Source organism: Ranitomeya imitator, chromosome 4, assembly GCF_032444005.1.
Source record: "Ranitomeya imitator isolate aRanImi1 chromosome 4, aRanImi1.pri, whole genome shotgun sequence".
Classification (NCBI taxonomy): Eukaryota; Metazoa; Chordata; class Amphibia; order Anura; family Dendrobatidae; genus Ranitomeya; species Ranitomeya imitator.
The window spans coordinates 262,374,635-262,396,199 of record NC_091285.1 but is presented as its reverse complement, the minus strand read 5'-3'; the positions used below and the strand labels follow the sequence as shown (position 1 = coordinate 262,396,199).

Here is a 21,565-nt window from a genome sequence, read left to right as displayed (position 1 = left end):
TTATTTTATCATACAAAGAAATACTGAAGATATTGATTAAAAGAGAGCTAAATGGTAAGTACACATATAGTCATATAGCTAGCACATTCAGCATGTGTCACAATGACTTGTAAGGATATCCACATTGCCTAGATGCACCATGTTATAATGAAGGCAATATCCATGGTGCAAACACATGAAAAAATGAGTCATCTAGACATGAACCCCAATTGCCATAGAAATAAATAAAGATACATATGGAGATGTAGATAGCCAGCCCAGCTGAGGGCACAATCAGGTTCAAAGACTAATATATCTATTAGCAGAGTAAGTACGAGACTCAATGTGCCAAAGCTGCAGAGACTCCCATGCTGAAGATGCATACACATGGTTACCAAAGCCTCTGGGGCTAGATGACCAAAGCTCAATCACGGCATATAAAGTAAAGCCAAGGGCTGCTGGACACACACGGGACCACCTGGGGAGTGGAGACAGGGGGTAGGCTGACCCGATGCGTGTCGCCACACTCAGTGGCTTCGACCCCTGACGAACAAGCCTACCACATCAACTACTCAGTAAACTAACTTTGCCCTATTCCCTCCTTCCAAATATTATTCTGAATCTGCACCCTACTATTCACCTGTCTCCACACCCTCCATGCACATAACTGCACTTGATACTTGACTATTGCACTTAAACACATGGGCTGATGACCGGATCATGCAGCTTTGTATGAAAATCCCTATTTATTATAATTGCCAGACCTGAAATAACAAGCACTTTTCACCTGTTGTGTCCCCCCATTTCCTTGTAGATTGTAAGCTTGCGAGCAGGGACCTCACTCCTAATGTCACTGTTTAAATTGTCTTAACTTGTACTGAATGTATTGTTTGTACATGTCCCCGCTTAATTGTAAAGTGCTGCGGAATATTTTGCCGCTATATAAATAAAAATTATTATTTATTATTAGTCTGACAGTAATTTGAGACTGGGACGGAGGTTCATCTTCCAACAAAACAATGACCCAAAGCATTTAGCTAAAGCAACACTCAAGTAGTTTAAGGGGAAATGTGTAAATGACTTGGAATGGCTTAGTCAAAGCCCAGACTTTAATCCAACTGAGAATCCGTGGTCAGACTGTAAGATTGCTGGTCACCAGAGGAAACTTGAAGGAACTGGAACATTTTTGTCTTGAGGAATGAGCAAAAATCCCAGTGGTAAGATGGGGAAAGCTCGTAGAGACTTGTGGCTGTACTTGAAAAGGGAGACTCTACAAAGTACTGACTTTAGGGGCATAAAGTTATGCGCACTGACGTTTTCAGTCAGTTTGTTTTTCACAGTTGTAGGCATGTTCTTTACATGAACTGATGCAAAAAACCTTTGAAATTCCAGGTTGTGAGGTAGCAAGCATGAAAAATGTCAAGGAGGGTAAATACTTTTGCAAGTCACTGTATAGAAAATAACATAGAGATAGGCCTTAGCAGCATGTATGCACTCTGCACATGTCAAACTTCTCTTTTATGGAAGTATGGTGTGTCTAATTTTTTGTAGACAGAAACCTCAGCAGTGAAAAGCATGAGAGAGAGAACTTATTGATGTAATACTGTAAGTGAGTATTGTTTTAATTTGATACGGCAAGAAATGGTTCAATGTTTTAACCAATATCGGTCTTTATCAAGGACATCTGTATGTTGGGAGAGCTGGTTATAGGGTAGATGTGGTTAATTGCAGGTCTCTGTACCCGGCTCTCCCAATATACAGATGTCCTTGATACAGACCGTTGTTGGTCAAAATGTTGGACCATTTCTTGTTGGATCAAATTAAAACAATACTGACTTATTACATAAGGAAGTTCTCTCTCTCACCCTTATAGGTGCTCAGGTTTCTGTCTGCATTGATCCTGGACTTCTATCCTTTCCTCAAACACGTGTACTTCATGAGTAGTAGTGCCAGTCTTTCCTTCAAAATAAGTGTTGGGTTACACATTTAACCATGAATATTAATTAGTATGCATTTATTTTTACAAAAATACATTCACTTTGATTCAAAATTGCATGTAGGCAGCTGCATGTATAAAACACTGAATGGTGTATTGGCAATGTGCCAGGCGTCTACTTTCCAAAAATATATACGACATGTTTTGAGGTTTAATTTTAACTTTTATTTGGTCATTTAGATTTTATTTCTACATGTCAAGTAGAAACATTGGTCTGGTTATCAGAGGTACAAAATGTTGAAAAAAACCATTGCCGGCCAAATGGTTAGGAAAATAGTTGTAACCATGACCCACGGTATGCTCAGATAAGAATTCAGCAAGACTCTAAAATGTACACTTCATAATGTTAACATACTGTGAGTATTCTTAATAATTTACTAACTGAAATCTTAATAACTGTAATGTGCCGTAAATCTGTAAAAGCATACCACAAATACTAATAACTGGCTCTTAAAACCATGCATGGTATTCTCTTATATTCTTTGGATTCAGTTTTGACATTAGTTGTTAATCACATATAATAATCTTGACTTAAGTCATTCTAAAAAAAAAAATCTAGTTTTTTATGTGATTCTTCTATGTTATGATATTCAATATGGTTATATACATATACCCAAAATTCACATTATGGTATCTTCTTGTTACCTAAGAAAAACAACAATGTCTTTAATATAACACAATACAGTCCCAACAAACATTTTACTACATCCCAAGATTGGTAATTGCACTTGATCTGTTTAACTATTCTTCTACCATACCTGACATGTTGTGCTCCATCAACCGGTTGTCTTTACCAAGGCATGTATCCACCTGTGTGCTGTTGCATCCTATGTTAAGATCCATCTTGCAGAATGTAGGAGAGCCAGCCTGAGGTCCATGAGGAATATATTTCTTCCGTTTTCTTGGAAGTTTCTGTTTTGCCATAGCAAGGGAGTAGTACATTCCAAAATTGTTAACAATGACTGGAACAGGCATTGCAATTGTAAGTACACCAGCCAAAGCACATAGTGCTCCTACCAACATCCCCGACCAAGTCTGGGGATACATGTCACCATACCCCAATGTAGTCATAGTGACCACGGCCCACCAGAAACCAATTGGAATATTTTTAAACTGTGTATGCTTGCTTGCCGATGGATCATTTGGACTGGCACCTATTCTCTCAGCATAGTAGATCATTGTGGCAAATATTAAGACTCCTAGAGCCAAAAATATTATGAGAAGCAAAAATTCATTAGTGCTAGCTCGAAGAGTGTGCCCAAGCACTCTTAGTCCTACAAAATGGCGAGTTAGTTTAAAAATTCGGAGGATGCGGACAAATCTCACAACCCTGAGGAATCCTAATACATCCTTAGCAGCTTTGGAGGATAGCCCACTTAGTCCAACCTCCAGGTAAAATGGCAATATAGCCACAAAATCTATAATGTTTAGCAGATTTCTGACGAATTCAAGTTTGTCAGGGCAGAAAGTGACACGTACTAAAAACTCAAATGTAAACCATACCACACATACTCCTTCAACGTATGTCAATGCAGGGTCAGTCTCAATTTCAATTAATGACACCATTTCTGTGCCATTATTCACAGTTTCAGTTTTATTGATGATGGAATTAAATGCTTCATGGGTCTCCAGACAAAACGTTGTTATAGACACCAAGATGAAGAACAAGGAAGCAAAGGCGATGAACTGTAAGGAAACAAAATAAATAAGATAAAATTAGTGCATACTTTAGAAGTTGAGGGTTTGTTAAGAAAATACAATTTTAAACGTGCTCTATTATAATCAGCAGATTAAGTATATGGTGTAGAAACTTCAGGACAATAAAAAAATGCTTATATTCCAGAAAAAATGCTTATATTCCAGACATAAAATGTTGAAGTCTTTAAAGGCAGTCTGACAGCAGTTTTTTGCAAAATGAGTGCAGCATGAAGTAGCAGCTGGATGTGTCACTTATTGGGCTGTTTGTAGTGATGAGCGTACGTGCTCGCAGAACATCTTATCTGAGCATGCTCGAGCGTTATCCAAGTATCTTGGGCATGCTCGTACATAATGTTCAAGTCCCCACAGGTGCATGATTTGTGGCTGTTTGACACAATAAAAACTATTTTATAGAAAAAATAATTATTTTGGCATCGCTGTATTCAGAGAGCTATAACTTTTTTTATTTATTTTTATTTTTCCAATGATGGAGCTGTATGGTGGCTTGTTTTTAGAAGTGCAAGACGATGTTTTCAGCAATGCCATATTTATTTATATCTGTCTTTTTGAGCGCATTTAATTCCACTTTTTGTTTGGCAGTATGATGATAAAGCATTATTTTTTGCCTGTTTTTCTATTTAGCTTTTTTTATGGTGTTCACTAAAAGGGTTAAATAGTAGGACATTGTTATAGGTCGGGTCGTTGCAGATGCGGCGATGTCAAATTTGTGTACTTTTATTTTTTATATTTTTTTCATATAAATATTTATTTATAGATACAATATATTTACTGGTAGATTTTTTCATGATTATTTTTTATTTTTTTTAATATTTTTACAATTATTTAAAATAATTTACTCTTTTTTTTTTTTTTTTTTTTTTACTTTTTTTAACTTTGTCCCACTATGGGACTATAATTTTTGCTGGCTGATCGCTTGTACAGCATGGCGATGCAGTAGTATCCTCATGCTGTAAAAACTGTCAACTCTGCACTGACAGGGATACTTGCTGAAATGTAATATGATGCCTTCCCTTGTTAATAGTGATTAATTAATTATCTATTTTAATGCTTTGCTAATGGTAAAGGCTAGGGTTGAGCGAAACGGGTTTCATGAAACCCGACCCGACCCCTGTGTGGGGTCGGCCATGAAGTCGGCGATCTTCTGAATGTGGTATCGGAATTCCGATCCCGATTCCCGATATGTTTGCAATATCGGAAATCGGTATCGGAATCCATATTTAATGTAAAATAAAGAATTAAAATAAAAAATATTGCAATACTTACCCTCTGACGCGCCCTGGTACTAACCGGAACCTTCCTTCCTTCGAATCAGCGCTTCCAGGACCTGGCGGTGACGTCGCGGTGACGTCGCGGCTTGTGATTGGTCGCGCGGCCGCCCATGTGACCGCTCGCGCGACCAATCACAAGCCGCGACGTCACCGCGACGTCACCGAAGGTCCTGGAAGGGCTGATTCGAAGGAAGGAAGGCTGCCGGAAAGAAGCAGGGCGCGTCCGAGGGTGAGTATATTCCTATTAGGTATATACTCACCCTCGGACGGGCCCTGCTTCTTTCGGGCAGCCTTCCTTCCTAAGAATCAGCCCTTCCAGGACCTTCGGTGACGTCGCGGTGACGTCGCGGCTTGTGATTGGTCGCGCGAGCGGTCACATGGGCGGCTGCACGACCAATCACAAGCCGCGACGTCACCGCGACGTCACCGCCAGGTCCTGGAAGCGCTGATTCGAAGGAAGGAAGGTTCCGGTTAGTACCAGGGCGCGTCAGAGGGTAAGTATTACGATATTTTTTATTTTAATTCTTTATTTTACACTTAAATATGGATCGCAGGGCCTGAAGGAGAGTTTCCGCTCCTTCAGACCCTGGGAACCATTGGAAACCCAATGCACTGCATTGGGTTTCGAGTTTCGGCCGACCCCGACTTTTTTATAGGATCGGCCGATTTCACTCGACCCGACTTTTGAAAAAGTCGGGTTTCGTGAAACCCGACCCGATCCTATAAAAGTAAAGGTCGCTCAACCCTAGTAAAGGCTATAAAGAGTCCCAACGAGTTGACATACCCTACTTTCTTGAGCATCCAAGAGGATTCTTAAGCAAAATTTCTAAATTGTTTATTGTTTATAAATCAGAAGTTAAAGCAGAAGCCAAAGTTTGCCAGTTTTCGGTTTTGCTGTGACAGTTTATTATGAAAAGTTAAACAAAATGTGCAACCATATTGATTGTCATTTTTAATTATACGCTCATAATCTGATGACTAAATGTAGTTTTGTCTGTATATTTAAGTAATACCAAAATGACAATTCGGTGTGACTTCCAACATGCTTTTTTGGAGCAGTGTTTGATGCAGCTTTCTGAGTCAAAGCCAAGAATGGATCAAAAGTGAAGGAAAAGACATTTAGCAATCACTTCTCTTATCTTTGATATCCAGTCCTATGTTTGACTACATAAAGAGTTGCCTGTGTAATTCCAACCTTAGTAACTGCTGTATGGAGACACCATATGGCAGCACATGGAGTGTTTAGGGACTCTGTGTGCTGACCTACAGGCTCCATGCACACACTTTTCACATGAGCATGAGCCCTAAATGACAATGTTGTTTTGTAAATCTACTATATAATTGTCTAAGAGTCACTTCCGTCTGTCTGTCTGTAACGGAAATCCCAAGTCGCTGATTGGTCTCGCCAGCTGCCTGTCCTGACTGCCGCGACCAATCAGCGACGGGGACAGTCCTATTAGTCCCTCCCTACTTCCGTCCAGTCAGTGCCCAGCGCCCGCTCCATACTCCCCCCAGTCAGTGCTCACACAGGGTTAATGCCAGCGTTAATGAACCGCGTTATGCCGCGGGTAACGCACTCCGTTAACGCTGCTATTAACCCTGTGTGTCCCCAACTTTTTATTATTGATGCTGCCTGTGCAGCATCAATAGTTAAAAGATGTAATGTTAAAAATAATTAAAAAAAACCCTGCTATTCTCACCTTCCGTAGTCCGCCGAGGCACGCGCGGCCTCCGCCAGCTTCCGTTCCCAGAGATGCATTGCGAAATTACCCAGAAGACTTAGCGGTCTTGCGAGACCGCTAAGTCATCTGGGTAATTTTTCAATGCATCCTGGGAATGGAAGATGGCAGCAGCCACACACGTCTCGGCACAGCTTAGCTGGATCCCGGCGGGTGAGTATATAACTATTTTTTATTTTAAATATTTTTTTTACAGGGATATGGTGCCCACACTGCTATATACTACGTGGGCTGTGTTATATACTGCGTGACTGCTATATACTACGTGACCAGTGTTATATACTGCGTGGGCTGTGCTATATATTACGTGGCCAGTGTTATATACTGTTTGGCCTGTGTTATATACTACATCGCCTGTGTTATATACTGCGTGGCTGCTATATACTGCGTGAGCTGTGTTATATAGTACGTGGGCTGTGTTATATACTGCATGGGCTCTGTTATATACTGCGTGGCCACAGTTATATACTGCGTGGCCTGTATTAACGCATCAGGTATTCTACAATATGTATGTATGTATATAGCAGCCACATACTATATAGCACAGGCCACGTACTATTTGTCTGCTATATACTACATGGCCTGTGCTATATACTATGTGGCTGCTATATACATACATACATAGATATTCTAGAATACCCGATGCGTTAGAATCAGGCCACCATCTAGTGTGATTATATTTAGAACAACCTAAATTCTCATGCTAGCTAAAATTATTTAGATAAATGGAAGTGGATTGGAAATAAACAGTTATTGTAGGTTAGTTAAAATTATAATTAAGTGTTTGACAAGCCTATAAAACATTGTCAGAATAATACATGTGTCTGTTTTTGTATTCTCTGGTCTGCTTCGACATGGGCTTAGTTAATTATTAGCTGTAAAAGAATCCTTCCTCTCTGAGTTAATCACTGTAATTAAATCCAGAATACCTAAACAACTGGATCAGGTAAATACCCAGTTACTACTGAAATGTATCATATTGGAGAAGCAAGACACGCTGGGGCAGATTTAACAATGTAAATTAAATACGTTGACTATATGGCATTCAGGTAAGAAATCTTCACGGAACCTCTGACTCTTTTTTCAACACAGATGTGCTTGGATGGCAATATCAGACAGAGATGAGCTTATAATGTGACAAAACAGGGGCATAAATATAAAAGGTGCAAAGCTACCGGTCACTTCAAGGTGCTGGTGTGTAAAGTCCCAATTAATCAAAGTGTTTACACCAGAAACATCAAGTTCTGCAAAAGTTTTGCTACTTTTGTAGTTTCACCCTAGTTCTGACCAGCTCCATCAAAATTGGCATTGTGATGTCCACTCTTCATGATGAATTGTGGTGAGGCGCACGCCTATAAATTAATCAGGCGTCTTTGACTCCACCTCGTACCCTCATCAAGACTTGCATGAACAACTTTGGTATTGATGAATCGGGGCTAGATTCCTTCAGTGCTAGTGTTAAGATTGACACATTGTAGGTCAGGGGTCTGTTATAGATTTTGTAATGAAGTAAAAGGGCTTAAAGAAGACCTGTCACTTTGTCAAACGTGGACGGTTTTTACTCTCATTAGATATTACTCACAGGGTAGTTATACAAAGTAACCTAAACTCTGGTCCCCAGAAAATCCAGTGAGTAATGCCCCCTTGGTGAAGATCATAAAAATTTGTACAAACTGGCAAATTTAAATAATTCAATAAATAAAAATAAAAGAATACTCGGGAACATCGGGAACACAAAAATTGTCCACTTTTTGTCCTTTTTAAATGTATTGCTCTATTGTGAGGTGCAGATATAGATATGCTTTACCCTAATAGCATGAATGATGAAATGAATGAAGCAGAAAAGAAGCAAATAATTGTAGCTACTTTTCTTATTTTCATAGATTTTAGTGGTTTTGTGGATTGAGTTGCTTCAGAAACATTCAAACTTGGTTTACTAATTAACCTACAAACATCCATTCCTTATACATTGTTAAGACATATTCTCTGTCATCAAAAGGAAATCATTTTCTATTCCCTTTTATATTTTTCTTCTTTCTTGAAGATCAAGAAGACATAAAAAAAAGAATTCATGCTTTCAGCAAAGTTGGTTTTACATGTCTGTTTTGGAATTCGTCTATTGTATTTCCTGTTTTCAGTTGAAGCAAGACATGTACAGTATAACTTCACACTGAAATTGTTTGCTTGCTAAATGCATAATTCAGCAACTTTCATTAACAATCTGCTTCCATTTCTTTGCTGCATAATCTGTGCAACTCCTGTAAATAGCTGTTTGTACTGCTGTTTCTGACACGGATCCTAAAGCACAAACCTTCTGGCTGAGTTGACTTTGTCTGCTCTACCTCAGCAAGCTCAATGATCACAGCACTGACAGCGGCGGCTGTAAGAATGCCTTAGAACATTGAAAGCTAGCTTTACACCTATGCACTGTAGAGCTATCTGTCAATCAAAATACAGTCGCTGCTGTCAGTGGTAACTGAAGTCACACCAGCACATCTGGTGGTTCCTAGGAGCAATGAAGATAATTTTCACCCTGGTGCCAAGCATATTTCTAAGGCCGGTTTCCCACTTGCGCTCCCCTGATGTGCGGCGGGCTGCGGACTTCCTCCGTGAAGCCCCGCCCTCGGCCGCACCTCCGCTGTTATCTCCGCCTACATCTGTATGCGGACCGCATGCGACCTGCGTACCTATATTTAACATTAGGTACGCAGGTCATGCGGCTGTATGCGGATGGTGCCGCATGCGTCGTTTTGACGATGCATCAAAAAAAAAATGCTACATGGCTGCATCTCCGCTGGTCGCCGCATCGTCAAAATGACGCATGCGGCACCATCCGCATACAGCCGCACGACCTGCGTACCTAATGTTAAATATAAGTACGCAGGTCGCATGCGGGGAGGTGCGGCCGAGGAAGTCCGCAGCCCGCCGCACATCAGGGGAACGCAAGTGGGAAACCAGCCTAACACTGTTAACCTGCAGACTAAAACTATATCTGAAGGAATAAAGTTAATTTTCTCCCAGGAGCCACACTTTCAGTAATGCAGCTGGACACCTTTCTAATTCTATTAACCTTAAGCGTAACCCTACATCTGCAGGTTAATAGGTTAATAGTTTTATTCGATGTAGCAGGTTCCTATTAAATCTGTCAAATGAGATGAATAGTTAAAACTTTATTTAGTGGCCTTTCCCCCTCTTGTCTGCAATCAGCTGTATGTGTTCGCTTTATACGGACTGTGATACAGTAAAACATTTGTGATCTACATTCCCTAAAAACTTGGATGCTTCTGTTTTCATTTATTCTGTCCAAGAAGAGGACCAATTTTGCATAGAGGGAAAGGTGAGAAACTTTTTAGGGACGGCAGGTCACAAATGGTGTACTGTATCTATGTTAGAAAGAGAACACAAATATAACTATCAGCAGACAAGAGGTGAAGAGGTTATGGGGACTATGTAACTGGTGTAGTGCAGCGGTAGCACACTTATGCAGTGAGGAGACAGTGACCCAACAAAGTTTCAACATAAAGTCTCTTTAATGCGGTTACTTCACAGCATTAATGTTATGCAGCTGCAGTATAACGCAACCTCCACCAGAGGGAGCTTGGGAGGGAAGTTAAAATGCGTGCACAGAGAAGCACCGCAGATCAGCAGCACAGGCGCCATCATGTGGCAAGAGAGTGGTCAGACAAGCCAGGTCAAAATACAATCGGAAGCAGAAGTACAAGAAGGGATAAGAAGTAAACATGGTCAGACAAGACAGGAGGTTCAGCAGCGGTCAGAAGCGGATAAGACAAAGTCAAAAAACAGTAGCGAGTCCGAAATCCGAGCCAAGTCAGGTACTAGAGAATCAAACAGACAAACAGACAAACGCTGGGAAAGGGCAGACATAGGGAGTTAAACAGACATGGGACAAGTCAGGGTTCACAGCAGGACAAATCAAGAGCTACCAGAGTTAGGTTCACACGTCGAAGACAGAACTATAGCTGACACTGCCAGCAAGATTCATGGGAGCTAAGTAGCAAACTTGAACCCAGAATGAGGCAGAGGGAAGTTAATCCTTGACATGATCTGCCCAGAAAAAGGGCAGACAGGAATAAACCCTGGAAAAGGATCATGAAAATTAAGTGTCCAATTCACACAAACATGTATCATTAAAGTCCAATTCACAGCACTACATAGTACCCGGTATCCTTCAGCTCACTGCCAGGAACCATATCCTCTTGATTTCAGTCACTAAACACACCAGTCCACCTCTAACCGGTTGCCGTGGGCGACTGCACCACCGTGTTAATGTCTCTTTACTCACAGCTTTCCACAGTATATGATATCCTTCAGGTTACAGTTAATAAACATGCCAGTCCTCCTCTGACCAGTTACCATGGGCGACAGCACTGCTGTGCACGCTGTGGGTGTCAGGCGACTCAGCTTCCCTGGCTGCCTGGCTCTGCTTGTCTGTGTTGCCTCACACAGGAGCTCAGCAGAGCTGATTGCTCTGCCCTCTAGCATACACCAGACTGATACTGACTGTGAACCTGACACACCCAAATGTTATGACCTGGTGGTCAGGACACTAATGGATCTGGTGGTTAAGAGCGCATGGAATGACCTGATAGTTACTGATAATAAAGGACGAGCTCTGGGACGTGTAACTCTGCTGACCGCAATCCCTAATCCTATCACACACACTAGAAATAGCCGTGGATTGCTCCTAACGCTCCCTATGCAACTCGGCACAGCCTAAGGAACTAGCTAGCCCTGAAGATAGAAAAATAAAGCCTACCTTGCCTCAGAGAAATTCCCCAAAGGAAAAGGCAGCCCCCCACATATAATGACTGTGAGTAAAGATGAAAATACAAACACAGAGATTAAATAGATTTAGCAAAGTGAGGCCCGACTTACTGAACAGACTGAGGATAGGAAAGGTTTCTTTGCGGTCAGCACAAAAACCTACAAAAAGACCACGCAGAGGGCGCAAAAAGACCCTCCGCACCGACTCAAGGTGCGGAGGCGCTCCCTCTGCGTCCCAGAGCTTCCAGCAAGCAAGACAACAATAAAAATAGCAAGCTGGACAGAAAAATAGCAAACCAAAGAAAATACAAGCAGGAACTTAGCATCTGCTGGGAAGAAAGGTCACAAGAACGATCCAGGAGTGAACTAGACCAATACTGGAACATTGACAGGTGGCATGGATGGCAAAGATCTAAGTGGAGTTAAATAGAGCAGCCAGCTAACGAATTAACCTCGTCACCTGTGGAAGGAAACTCAGAAACACCCACCAGAGGAAGTCCATGGACAGAACCAGCCGAAGTACCATTCATGACCACAGGAGGGAGCCCGACAACAGAATTCACAACAGTACCCCCCCCTTGAGGAGGGGTCACCGAACCCTTACCAGAGCCCCCAGGCCTATCAGGATGAGCCAAATGAAAGGCACGAACCAGATCGGCAGCATGAACATCACAGGCAAAAACCCAGGAATTATCTTCCTGACCATAACCCTTCCACTTGACCAGGTACTGGACCAGGTTTCCGTCTCGAAATACGAGAATCCAAAATCTTCTCCACCACATACTCCAACTCCCCCTCAACCAACACCGGGGCAGGAGGATCAACGGATGGAACCACAGGCGCCACGTATCTCCGCAATAACGACCTATGGAACACATTATGGATGGCAAAAGAAGCAGGAAGGGCCAAACGAAATGACACAGGATTGATAACCTCAGAAATCTTATACGGACCAATGAAACGAGGCTTAAACTTAGGAGAGGAAACCTTCATAGGAACATAACGAGACGACAACCAAACCAAATCACCTACACCAAGTCGGGGACCCACACAGCGCCGGCGGTTAGCGAAACGTTGAGCCTTCTCCTGGGACAATGTCAAATTGTCCACCACATGAGTCCAAATCTGCTGCAACCTATCCACCATAGTATCTACACCAGGACAGTCCGAAGACTCAACCTGCCCTGAAGAGAAACGAGGATGGAAACCAGAATTGCAGAAAAACGGCGAAACCAAAGTAGCCGAGCTGGCCTGATTATTAAGGGCGAACTCAGCCAACGGCAAAAAGGACACCCAATCATCCTGATCAGCAGAAACAAAGCATCTCAGATATGTTTCCAAAGTTTGATTAGTTCGTTCGGTTTGGCCATTTGTCTGAGGATGGAAAGCCGAGGAAAAAGACAAATCAATGCCAATCCTAGCACAAAAGGATCGCCAAAACCTCGAAACAAACTGGAAACCTCTGTCAGAAACGATGTTCTCCAGGATACCATGTAAACGAACCACATGCTGGAAAAATAATGGCACCAAATCAGAGGAGGAAGGCAATTTAGACAAAGGTACCAAACGGACCATCTTAGAAAAGCGATCACAAACCACCCAAATGACCGACATCTTTTGAGAGACGGGGAGATCCGAAATAAAATCCATAGAAATATGCGTCCAGGGCCTCTTCGGGACCGGCAAGGGCAAAAGCAACCTACTGGCACGAGAACAGCAGGGCTTAGCCCGAGCACAAGTCCCACAGGACTGCACAAAAGAACGCACATCCCGTGACAAAGACGGCCACCAAAAGGATCTAGCCACCAAATCTCTGGTACCAAAGATTCCCGGATGCCCAGCCAACACTTAACAATGAATCTCAGAGATAACTCTACTAGTCCATCTATCAGGGACAAACAGTTTCTCCGCTGGGCAACGGTCAGGTCTATCAGCCTGAAATTTTTGCAGCACCCGCCGCAAATCAGGGGAGATGGCAGACAAAATTACCCCCTCTTTGAGAATACCCGTAGGCTCAGGAACAACCGGAGAGTCAGGCACAAAACTCCTTGACAGGGCATCAGCCTTCACATTCTTAGAGCCCGGAAGGTACGAAACCACAAAATCAAAATGGGAGAAAAATAACGACCATCGAGCCTGTCTCGGATTCAACCGTTTGGCAGACTCAAGATAAGTCAAATTCTTGTGATCTGTCAAGACCACCACGCTTGGCTCCTTCAAGCCAATGACGCCACTCCTCGAATGCCCACTTCATGGCCAACAACTCTCGATTACCAACATCATAATTATGCTCAGCAGGTGAAAACTTTCTAGAAAAGAAAGCACATGGCTTCATCACCGAGCCATCAGAACTTCTTTGCGACAAAACAGCCCCTGCTCCAATTTCAGAAGCATCAACCTCAACCTGAAACGGGAGCGAAACATCTGGCTGGCACAACACAGGGGCAGAAGAAAAACGACGCTTCAACTCCTGAAAAGCTTCCACAGCCGCAGAGGACCAATTAACCACATCAGCACCCTTCTTGGTCAAATCAGTCAATGGTTTAGCAACAGTAGAAAAATTAGCGATGAAGCGCCGATAAAAATTAGCAAAGCCCAGGAACTTTTGCAGGCTCTTCACAGATGTCGGCTGAGTCCAATCGTAAATGACCTGGACTTTAACAGGGTCCATCTCGATAGTAGAAGGGGAAAAAATGAACCCCAAAAATGAAACCTTCTGAACTCCAAAGAGACACTTTGACCCCATCACAAACAAGGAATTCGCACGAAGGACCTGGAACACCATTCTGACCTGCTTCACATGAGACTCCCAATCATCCGAAAAGACCAAAATATCATCCAAATACACAATCAGGAATTTATCCAGGTACTCTCGGAAGATGTCATGCATAAAGGACTGAAATACTGATGGAGCATTGGAAAGGCCGAATGGCATAACCAGGTACTCAAAATGGCCCTCGGGCGTATTAAATGCTGTTTTCCATTCATCGCCTTGTTTAATACGCACAAGATTATACGCCCCTCGAAGATCTATCTTGGTGAACCAACTAGCCCCTTTAATACGAGCAAACATATCAGACAGCAACGGCAAAGGATACTGAAATTTGACTGTAATTTTATTAAGAAGGCGGTAATCAATACAAGGTCTCAAAGAACCATCCTTCTTGGCCACAAAAAAGAACCCTGCTCCTAACGGTGATGACGACGGGCGAATATGGCCTTTCTCCAAGGATTCCTTTATATAACTCCGCATAGCGGCGTGTTCTGGCACAGATAAATTGAACAATCGGCCCTTAGGAAACTTACTACCAGGAATCAAATTAATTGCACAATCGCAATCCCTATGAGGAGGTAGGGCACTGGCTTTGGGCTCATCAAATACATCCCGATAATCCGACAAAAACTCTGGAACTTCAGAAGGAGTGGAAGACGAAATAGACAAAAATGGAACATCACCATGTACCCCCTGGCAACCCCAGCTGGACACAGACATAGATTTCCAGTCCAATACTGGATTATGAACCTGTAGCCATGGCAACCCCAAAACGACCACATCATGCAGATTATGCAACACCAGAAAGCGGATATCCTCCTGATGTGCAGGAGCCATGCACATGGTCAATTGGGTCCAGTACTGAGGCTTATTCTTGGCCAAAGGCGTAGCATCAATTCCTCTCAATGGAATAGGATACTGCAAGGGCTCCAAGAAAAAACCACAGCGCCTAGCATACTCCAAGTCCATCAAATTCAGGGCAGCGCCTGAATCCACAAATGCCATAACAGAATAGGATGACAAAGAGCAAATCAGAGTAACGGACAATAGAAATTTAGACTGTACCATACCAATGGTGGCAGACCTAGCGAACCGCTTAGTGCGCTTAGGACAATCGGAGATAACATGAGTGGAATCACCACAGTAAAAACATAGCCCATTCCGACGTCTGTGTTCTTGCCGTTCAGCTCTGGTCAAAGTCCTATCACATTGCATAGGCTCAGGCCCATGCTCAGATAGTACCGCCAAATGGTGCACAGCTTTATGCTCACGCAAGTGTTGATCGATCTGAATGGCCAAAGACATAGACTCATTCAGACCAGCAGGCATGGGAAATCCCACCATGACATCCTTAAGGGCTTCAGAGAGACCCTTTCTGAAGATTGCTGCCAGGGCACATTCATTCCACTGAGTGAGCACAGACCACTTTCTAAACTTCTGACAATATATCTCCGCTTCATCCTGACCCTGACACAGAGCCAGCAAGATTTTCTCTGCCTGATCCACTGAATTAGGTTCGTCATAAAGCAATCCAAGCGCCAGGAAAAACGCATCAACATCACGCAATGCCGGATCTCCTGGCGCAAGGGAAAATGCCCAGTCTTGAGGGTCACCACGTAACAAAGAAATAATGATCTTTACTTGTTGAACAGGGTCACCTGAGGAGCGAGGTTTCAAGGCAAGAAACAATTTACAATTATTTTTGAAATTCAAGAACTTAGATCTATCACCAAAAAACAAATCAGGAATTGGAATCCTAGGCTCTGACATCGGATTCTGAACCACAAAATCTTGAATGTTTTGTACCCTTGTAGTGAGATTATCCATCCAAGAGGACAGACCTTGAATGTCCATGTTTACACCTGTGTCCTGAACCACCCAGAGGTAAAGGGGAAAAGAGAGACAAAACACACTGCAAAGAAAAAAAAATGGTCTCAGAACTTCTCTTATACCTCTATTGAGATGCATTAGTACTTTGGGCCACCTGTACTGTTATGACCTGGTGGTCAGGACAATAATGGACCTGGTGGTTAAGAGCACACGGAATGACCTGATAGTTACTGATAATAAAGGACGAGCTCTGGGACGTGGGAACTCTGCTGACCGCAATCCCTAATCCTATCACACACACTAGAAATAGCCGTGGATTGCTCCTAACGCTCCCTATGCAACTCGGCACAGCCTAAGGAACTAGCTAGCCCTGAAGATAGAAAAATAAAGCCTACCTTGCCTCAGAGAAATTCCCCAAAGGAAAAGGCAGCCCCCTACATATAATGACTGTGAGTAATGATGAAAATACAAACACAGAGATGAAATAGATTTAGCAAAGTGAGGCCCGACTTACTGAACAGACTGAGGATAGGAAAGGTTTCTTTGCGGTCAGCACAAAAACCTACAAAAAGACCACGCAGAGGGCGCAAAAAGACCCTCCGCACCGACTCACGGTGCGGAGGCGCTCCCTCTGCGTCCCAGAGCTTCCAGCAAGCAAGACAACAATAAAAATAGCAAGCTGGACAGAAAAATAGCAAACCAAAGAAAATACAAGCAGGAACTTAGCTTCTGCTGGGAAGACAGGTCACAAGAACGATCCAGGAGTGAACTAGACCAATACTGGAACATTGACAGGTGGCATGGAGCAAAGATCTAAGTGGAGTTAAATAGAGCAGCTAGCTAACGAATTAACCTCGTCACCTGTGGAAGGAAACTCAGAAACACCCACCAGAGGAAGTCCATGGACAGAACCAGCCGAAGTACCATTCATGACCAGCGTCGGACTGGAGCACCTTGGGCCCACCAGAGAAAATCATTCTTGGGGCCCACTATGTAGCTACATAGAAATAGATACAAGACCACCAATTGTGCGGTAAAAAGCGCTAATATCAGGGTATAATATAAGGTAGTTCACGTCTTAATAATGTAGCAAGGGTTGGGGTAGCCCCCTCACAGAATATAATGTAGCCCCCTCATAAAATATAATGCAGTCCCCTCTCATAGAATATAATGCAGCACCCCACAAAATATAATGCAACCCTCTCAGGTATGACACAGTCCCCACCATAGAATATAATGTAGCACCCCCATAGGGTATAATGCAGCCCCCCCTCATATAGTATAATGCCACCCAGCACAGAATATAATGTAGTCCCCTGAGAGAATGCAGTTCCACCACAGAATATAATGCAGCCCCCCCATAGAGTATACTGTAGCCCCCTCATATAGTATGATGTAGCCCCCATAATATTATGTAGTCCCCTGAGAGAATAATGCAGCCCCACCACAGAATATAATGCAGCCCCCCGTAGAGTATACTGTAACCCCTCATATAGTATGATGTAGCCCCCATAATATAATGTAGTACCTTGAGTATAATGCAGTCCCCCCACAGAATATAATGTAGCCCCCCAGGGCCGTATTTAGAGTTTCTGCTGCCCTAGGCACTTTTAGCGCTGCCTCCCCTTTTGGTGAGTATGACACTATCGGCAGTGACTTTGGCAAAAATCGCTGATGTGAAAGTCGCCTTTTGCAGCAGATCGGGCAGTTTTTCTGCATCTGCCGCGTAACGGATCACTTATGGCAACACTGCGTTCGGCCTCAGTCATTCTCTATGGGATTTGCGGCACTTGCCGTGATCTGGCAAATGTGGTACCATACCTCCCAACTTTTGAAGAAGGGAAAGAGGTATAAAGTTTGCGGCGCGCGTAGTGCGCCGCGGCAAATTTTAGGCCACGCCTCTGACTAGACCCATTTCACAACTAGTCACACCCATATCCACGTCCCAACCGCAGCCATTTAGCACTGCTGATCACACTGTTTTATATACAATAATTATAAACAAAAAAATATGGCCACACAGTGCTCCATACTGTATAATGACCGCACATGATGCTCAATACTGTATAACGGCCACCACACATGATGCTCCATAGTGTATAACGGCCACACAGTTCTCCATACTGTATAATGACCACACATGATGCTCAATACTGTATAATGACCACAAATGATGCTCAATACTGTATAACGGCCGCACATGATGCTCCATACTGTATAATGATCCCACATAATGCTCCATACTGTATAATGACCACACATGATGCTCCATACTGTATAACGGCCGCACATGATGCTCCATACTGTATAATGATCCCACATAATGCTCAATACTGTATAATGGCCACACATAATGCTCAATACTGTATAATGACCACAAATGATGCTCCATACTGTATAACGGCCACACATGATGCTCCATACTGTATAATGACCACAAATGATGCTCCATACTGTATAACGGCCACACATGATGCTCCATACTGTATAATGACCACAAATGATGCTCCATACTGTATAACGGCCACACATGATGCTCCATACTGTATAATGGTCACACATGGTGCTCCATACTGTATAATGGCTACACATGATGCTCCATACTGTATAATGATCCCACATAATGCTCAATACTGTATAATGACCACAAATGATGCTCCATACTGTATAACGGCCACACATGATGCTCCATACTGTATAATGACCCCCCTCCTGTATGCATGGCTCATCTCCCTCCTATCCCATATACATAGCTCATATTACCCCTCCTGTATGCATGGCTCATATTCCCCCCTGCATGGCTCATATCCCCCCTGCATGGCTCATATTCCCCCCTGCATGGCTTATATCCCCCCCTGCATGGTTCATATTCCCCCCTGCATGGCTTATATTCCCCCCTGCATGGCTCATATTCCCCCCTGCATGGCTCATATCCCCCCCTGCATGGCTCATATTCCCCCCTGCATGGCTTATATCCCCCCCTGCATGGCTCATATCCCCCCCTGCATGGCTCATATCCCCCCTGCATGGCTCATATTCCCCCCTGTATGCAGGCTTATCTCTCCGCTCCTGCTCCTGCTTGGCGCGCCGGCTTATGTCCTCCTTCATTCCCCCCCCGTTCCCCCGTTCCCCGTCCCTCATACTCACCTGTCTTCCCACTGCACGGCCGTGCCGACATCCCTCGCGCTCTGTCCCGACTCCAGGCGGCAGCGCCGGCGCAGCACCTTCTTCCTGCTTGAGCGGTCATGTGACACCGCTCATTAAGATCATGAATATGCGCATATTCATGATCTTAATGAGCGGTGTCACGTGACCGCTCGTGCAGTGCAGACGCCGAGACCATCGCTGGAGCAGGCAGGGTGAGTATTCAAGGCGAGCAGGCGAGCGAGCGAGCGAGCGAGCGGGCGGGCGGCGGCGGGGGGGGCCCTGGAGCGGGGGGAGGGCCCTGGAGCGGGGGGAGGCCCTGCCAGCAGATGCCAGTGTCAGGGCCCACCGGAGGATCCTCCGGTTCCCCGGTGGGCCAGTCCGAGCCTGTTCATGACCACAGGAGGGAGCCCGACAACAGAATTCACAACACCCAAACCCCTTACTGCAGGGATTTTAACTGGAATCTCTGGCCTTCAGCCACATGGAAAACCCAGGCCTGGAATGAAACGGACTGCACAACTACCATCCTGCAGTCTGTTTCAAAATGCAGAACCCTCAGAGCAGGTTTTCCCAACTCTGCCTTGGACATTAATATGCCCAAGACTAACACTTATTTTTAATCTGCATTGCAATCACAGCTATGCCGGTGACTGCAACGCACTCTCATGGCCTCCATACACCTCTGTGCACATCCTGGGGAGAACACGCAGCAACCCCTACCTGTGACGTCGGTCACTGCCTCACAATTGCAATCTTTGCTACTCCTGTGACTGCAATGCACCCCCATGGCCTCAATATGCCTTCGTGCACATCCTGGGGAGAACACAGAGCGACCCCTACCTGTGACACCGGTCACTGCCTCACACTAGGTATAGAGAACCACAGAGATACCACAGGAGATACTGAAGATTCTGAACAACTATAAGGCAGTGTTCTTCAACTCCAGTCCTCCAGAGCCACCAACAGGTCTTGTTTTCAGGATTTTCTGCATGTTGCACAGGTGATGGAATTCTTGCCTGTCTAGGTGATGCATTTATCATCAGGGCAATACCAAAGGAAACACTGAAAACATAACCTGTTGGTGGCTCTTGAGGACTGGAGTTGAGGAACACTGCTATAGGGCCTTATTCAAACGTCTGTTTTGCATATACGTGTCCTATACAATTTTTTCATGAATTGAATACGTATCTATTACAATCTGTGGTGCTATTCACATGTATGTGTTTTGTCATGGACCCTGAGTCTGTGCAAAACTCATGGAGACAAGTCCATTTTTCTCAGGTATCTCGGATGAAACGTACCAATCAAAGTCAAGGAGTCCTTGAAAAATATGGATGGCACACGGATGGCAGAATATTGTCCATAGATACCATTGCAAAGTATAGGAGAAGCTTTATACTTTATTCATCCATCCGTGAAAAACACTGATAACACACTGATCCAAAACAATGATGACATCAGTACAATTTTTTCATGCTCATGTTTAAACACAGATGTGTGAATGAGGACAGAAACAATACTTATTGTATCCGCAGTGATAGAGCATTCATTTGACTCATCTAAATATGAAGAAAAAAACACTTAAAGGATGTATCATAACCTTTATTCAGTTCTTGAAATAATAATTTATGTCCCAGTTTTCGTATAGATCTTGTTTATATTTGTACAGGCCAGTGAGATTACAATTTTTTTTTATTTTGTAATGCAATTAAATAAATGGAAAAGGAAATTCGTAAGAAATTGGGTAGGTAAGCTGAGCTTCTAAAATCTGATCTTTACTAGAATGATAAAGTTTTACATATTAAACTCACTTAATATATGCATGCTAAACTGGGTTCAAATGATTTTAGCAGTTCGCATCAATAATATAACAGATGGCGTCTTATGTTCCAAGTTAAAGTATGGAATCCAAGTAATCACAGGGCATATTATATCACATTGTCTGGCCTCTTGAAAGAAACTTCATTGTAAAGCAAAGAAAACGCTGATCCAGTCAATACACCCAGCACTATTTTGAGTGAATAGTGTAATTATGTTCAATGGAAATTACAGCACCTGCTATGATTAAGCAAAATAACCGTGCTCTCTGCTCTCGTTTGCAGTCCTACTTTGTAGCTCTAAAGCAATATGTAAGTAGTATTTTTATTTTAAAATATAGATCATTGTGGAAAGAATTTTCTTTCAAAATCAGAATGACATCATTTATTTTCTTTATTCCATGTTACAGATACTTGTCTACTCATTCTGACAAAGGCAAATAAAGCCCCAGGGTAGCAATTTACTCATTATTACTAGTTTCTCCGGCAGCTATAATATCTAGTGGATACAT

At 43.3% G+C, this 21,565-nt stretch overlaps 1 protein-coding gene across 5 annotated transcripts in view; it reads right to left on the bottom strand.

Moving 5' to 3' along the window:
* KCNC2 (potassium voltage-gated channel subfamily C member 2) overlaps positions 1-21,565 on the bottom strand; it is a 345,842-nt gene that overhangs the window by 34,277 nt on the left and 290,000 nt on the right. For all 5 annotated transcript variants that reach the window (XM_069764582.1, XM_069764584.1, XM_069764583.1 and 2 more), the window contains exon 3: positions 2,734-3,661. In XM_069764582.1, the coding sequence (XP_069620683.1) occupies positions 2,734-3,661 (928 nt within the window). The remainder of the gene's footprint in view (positions 1-2,733; positions 3,662-21,565) is intronic.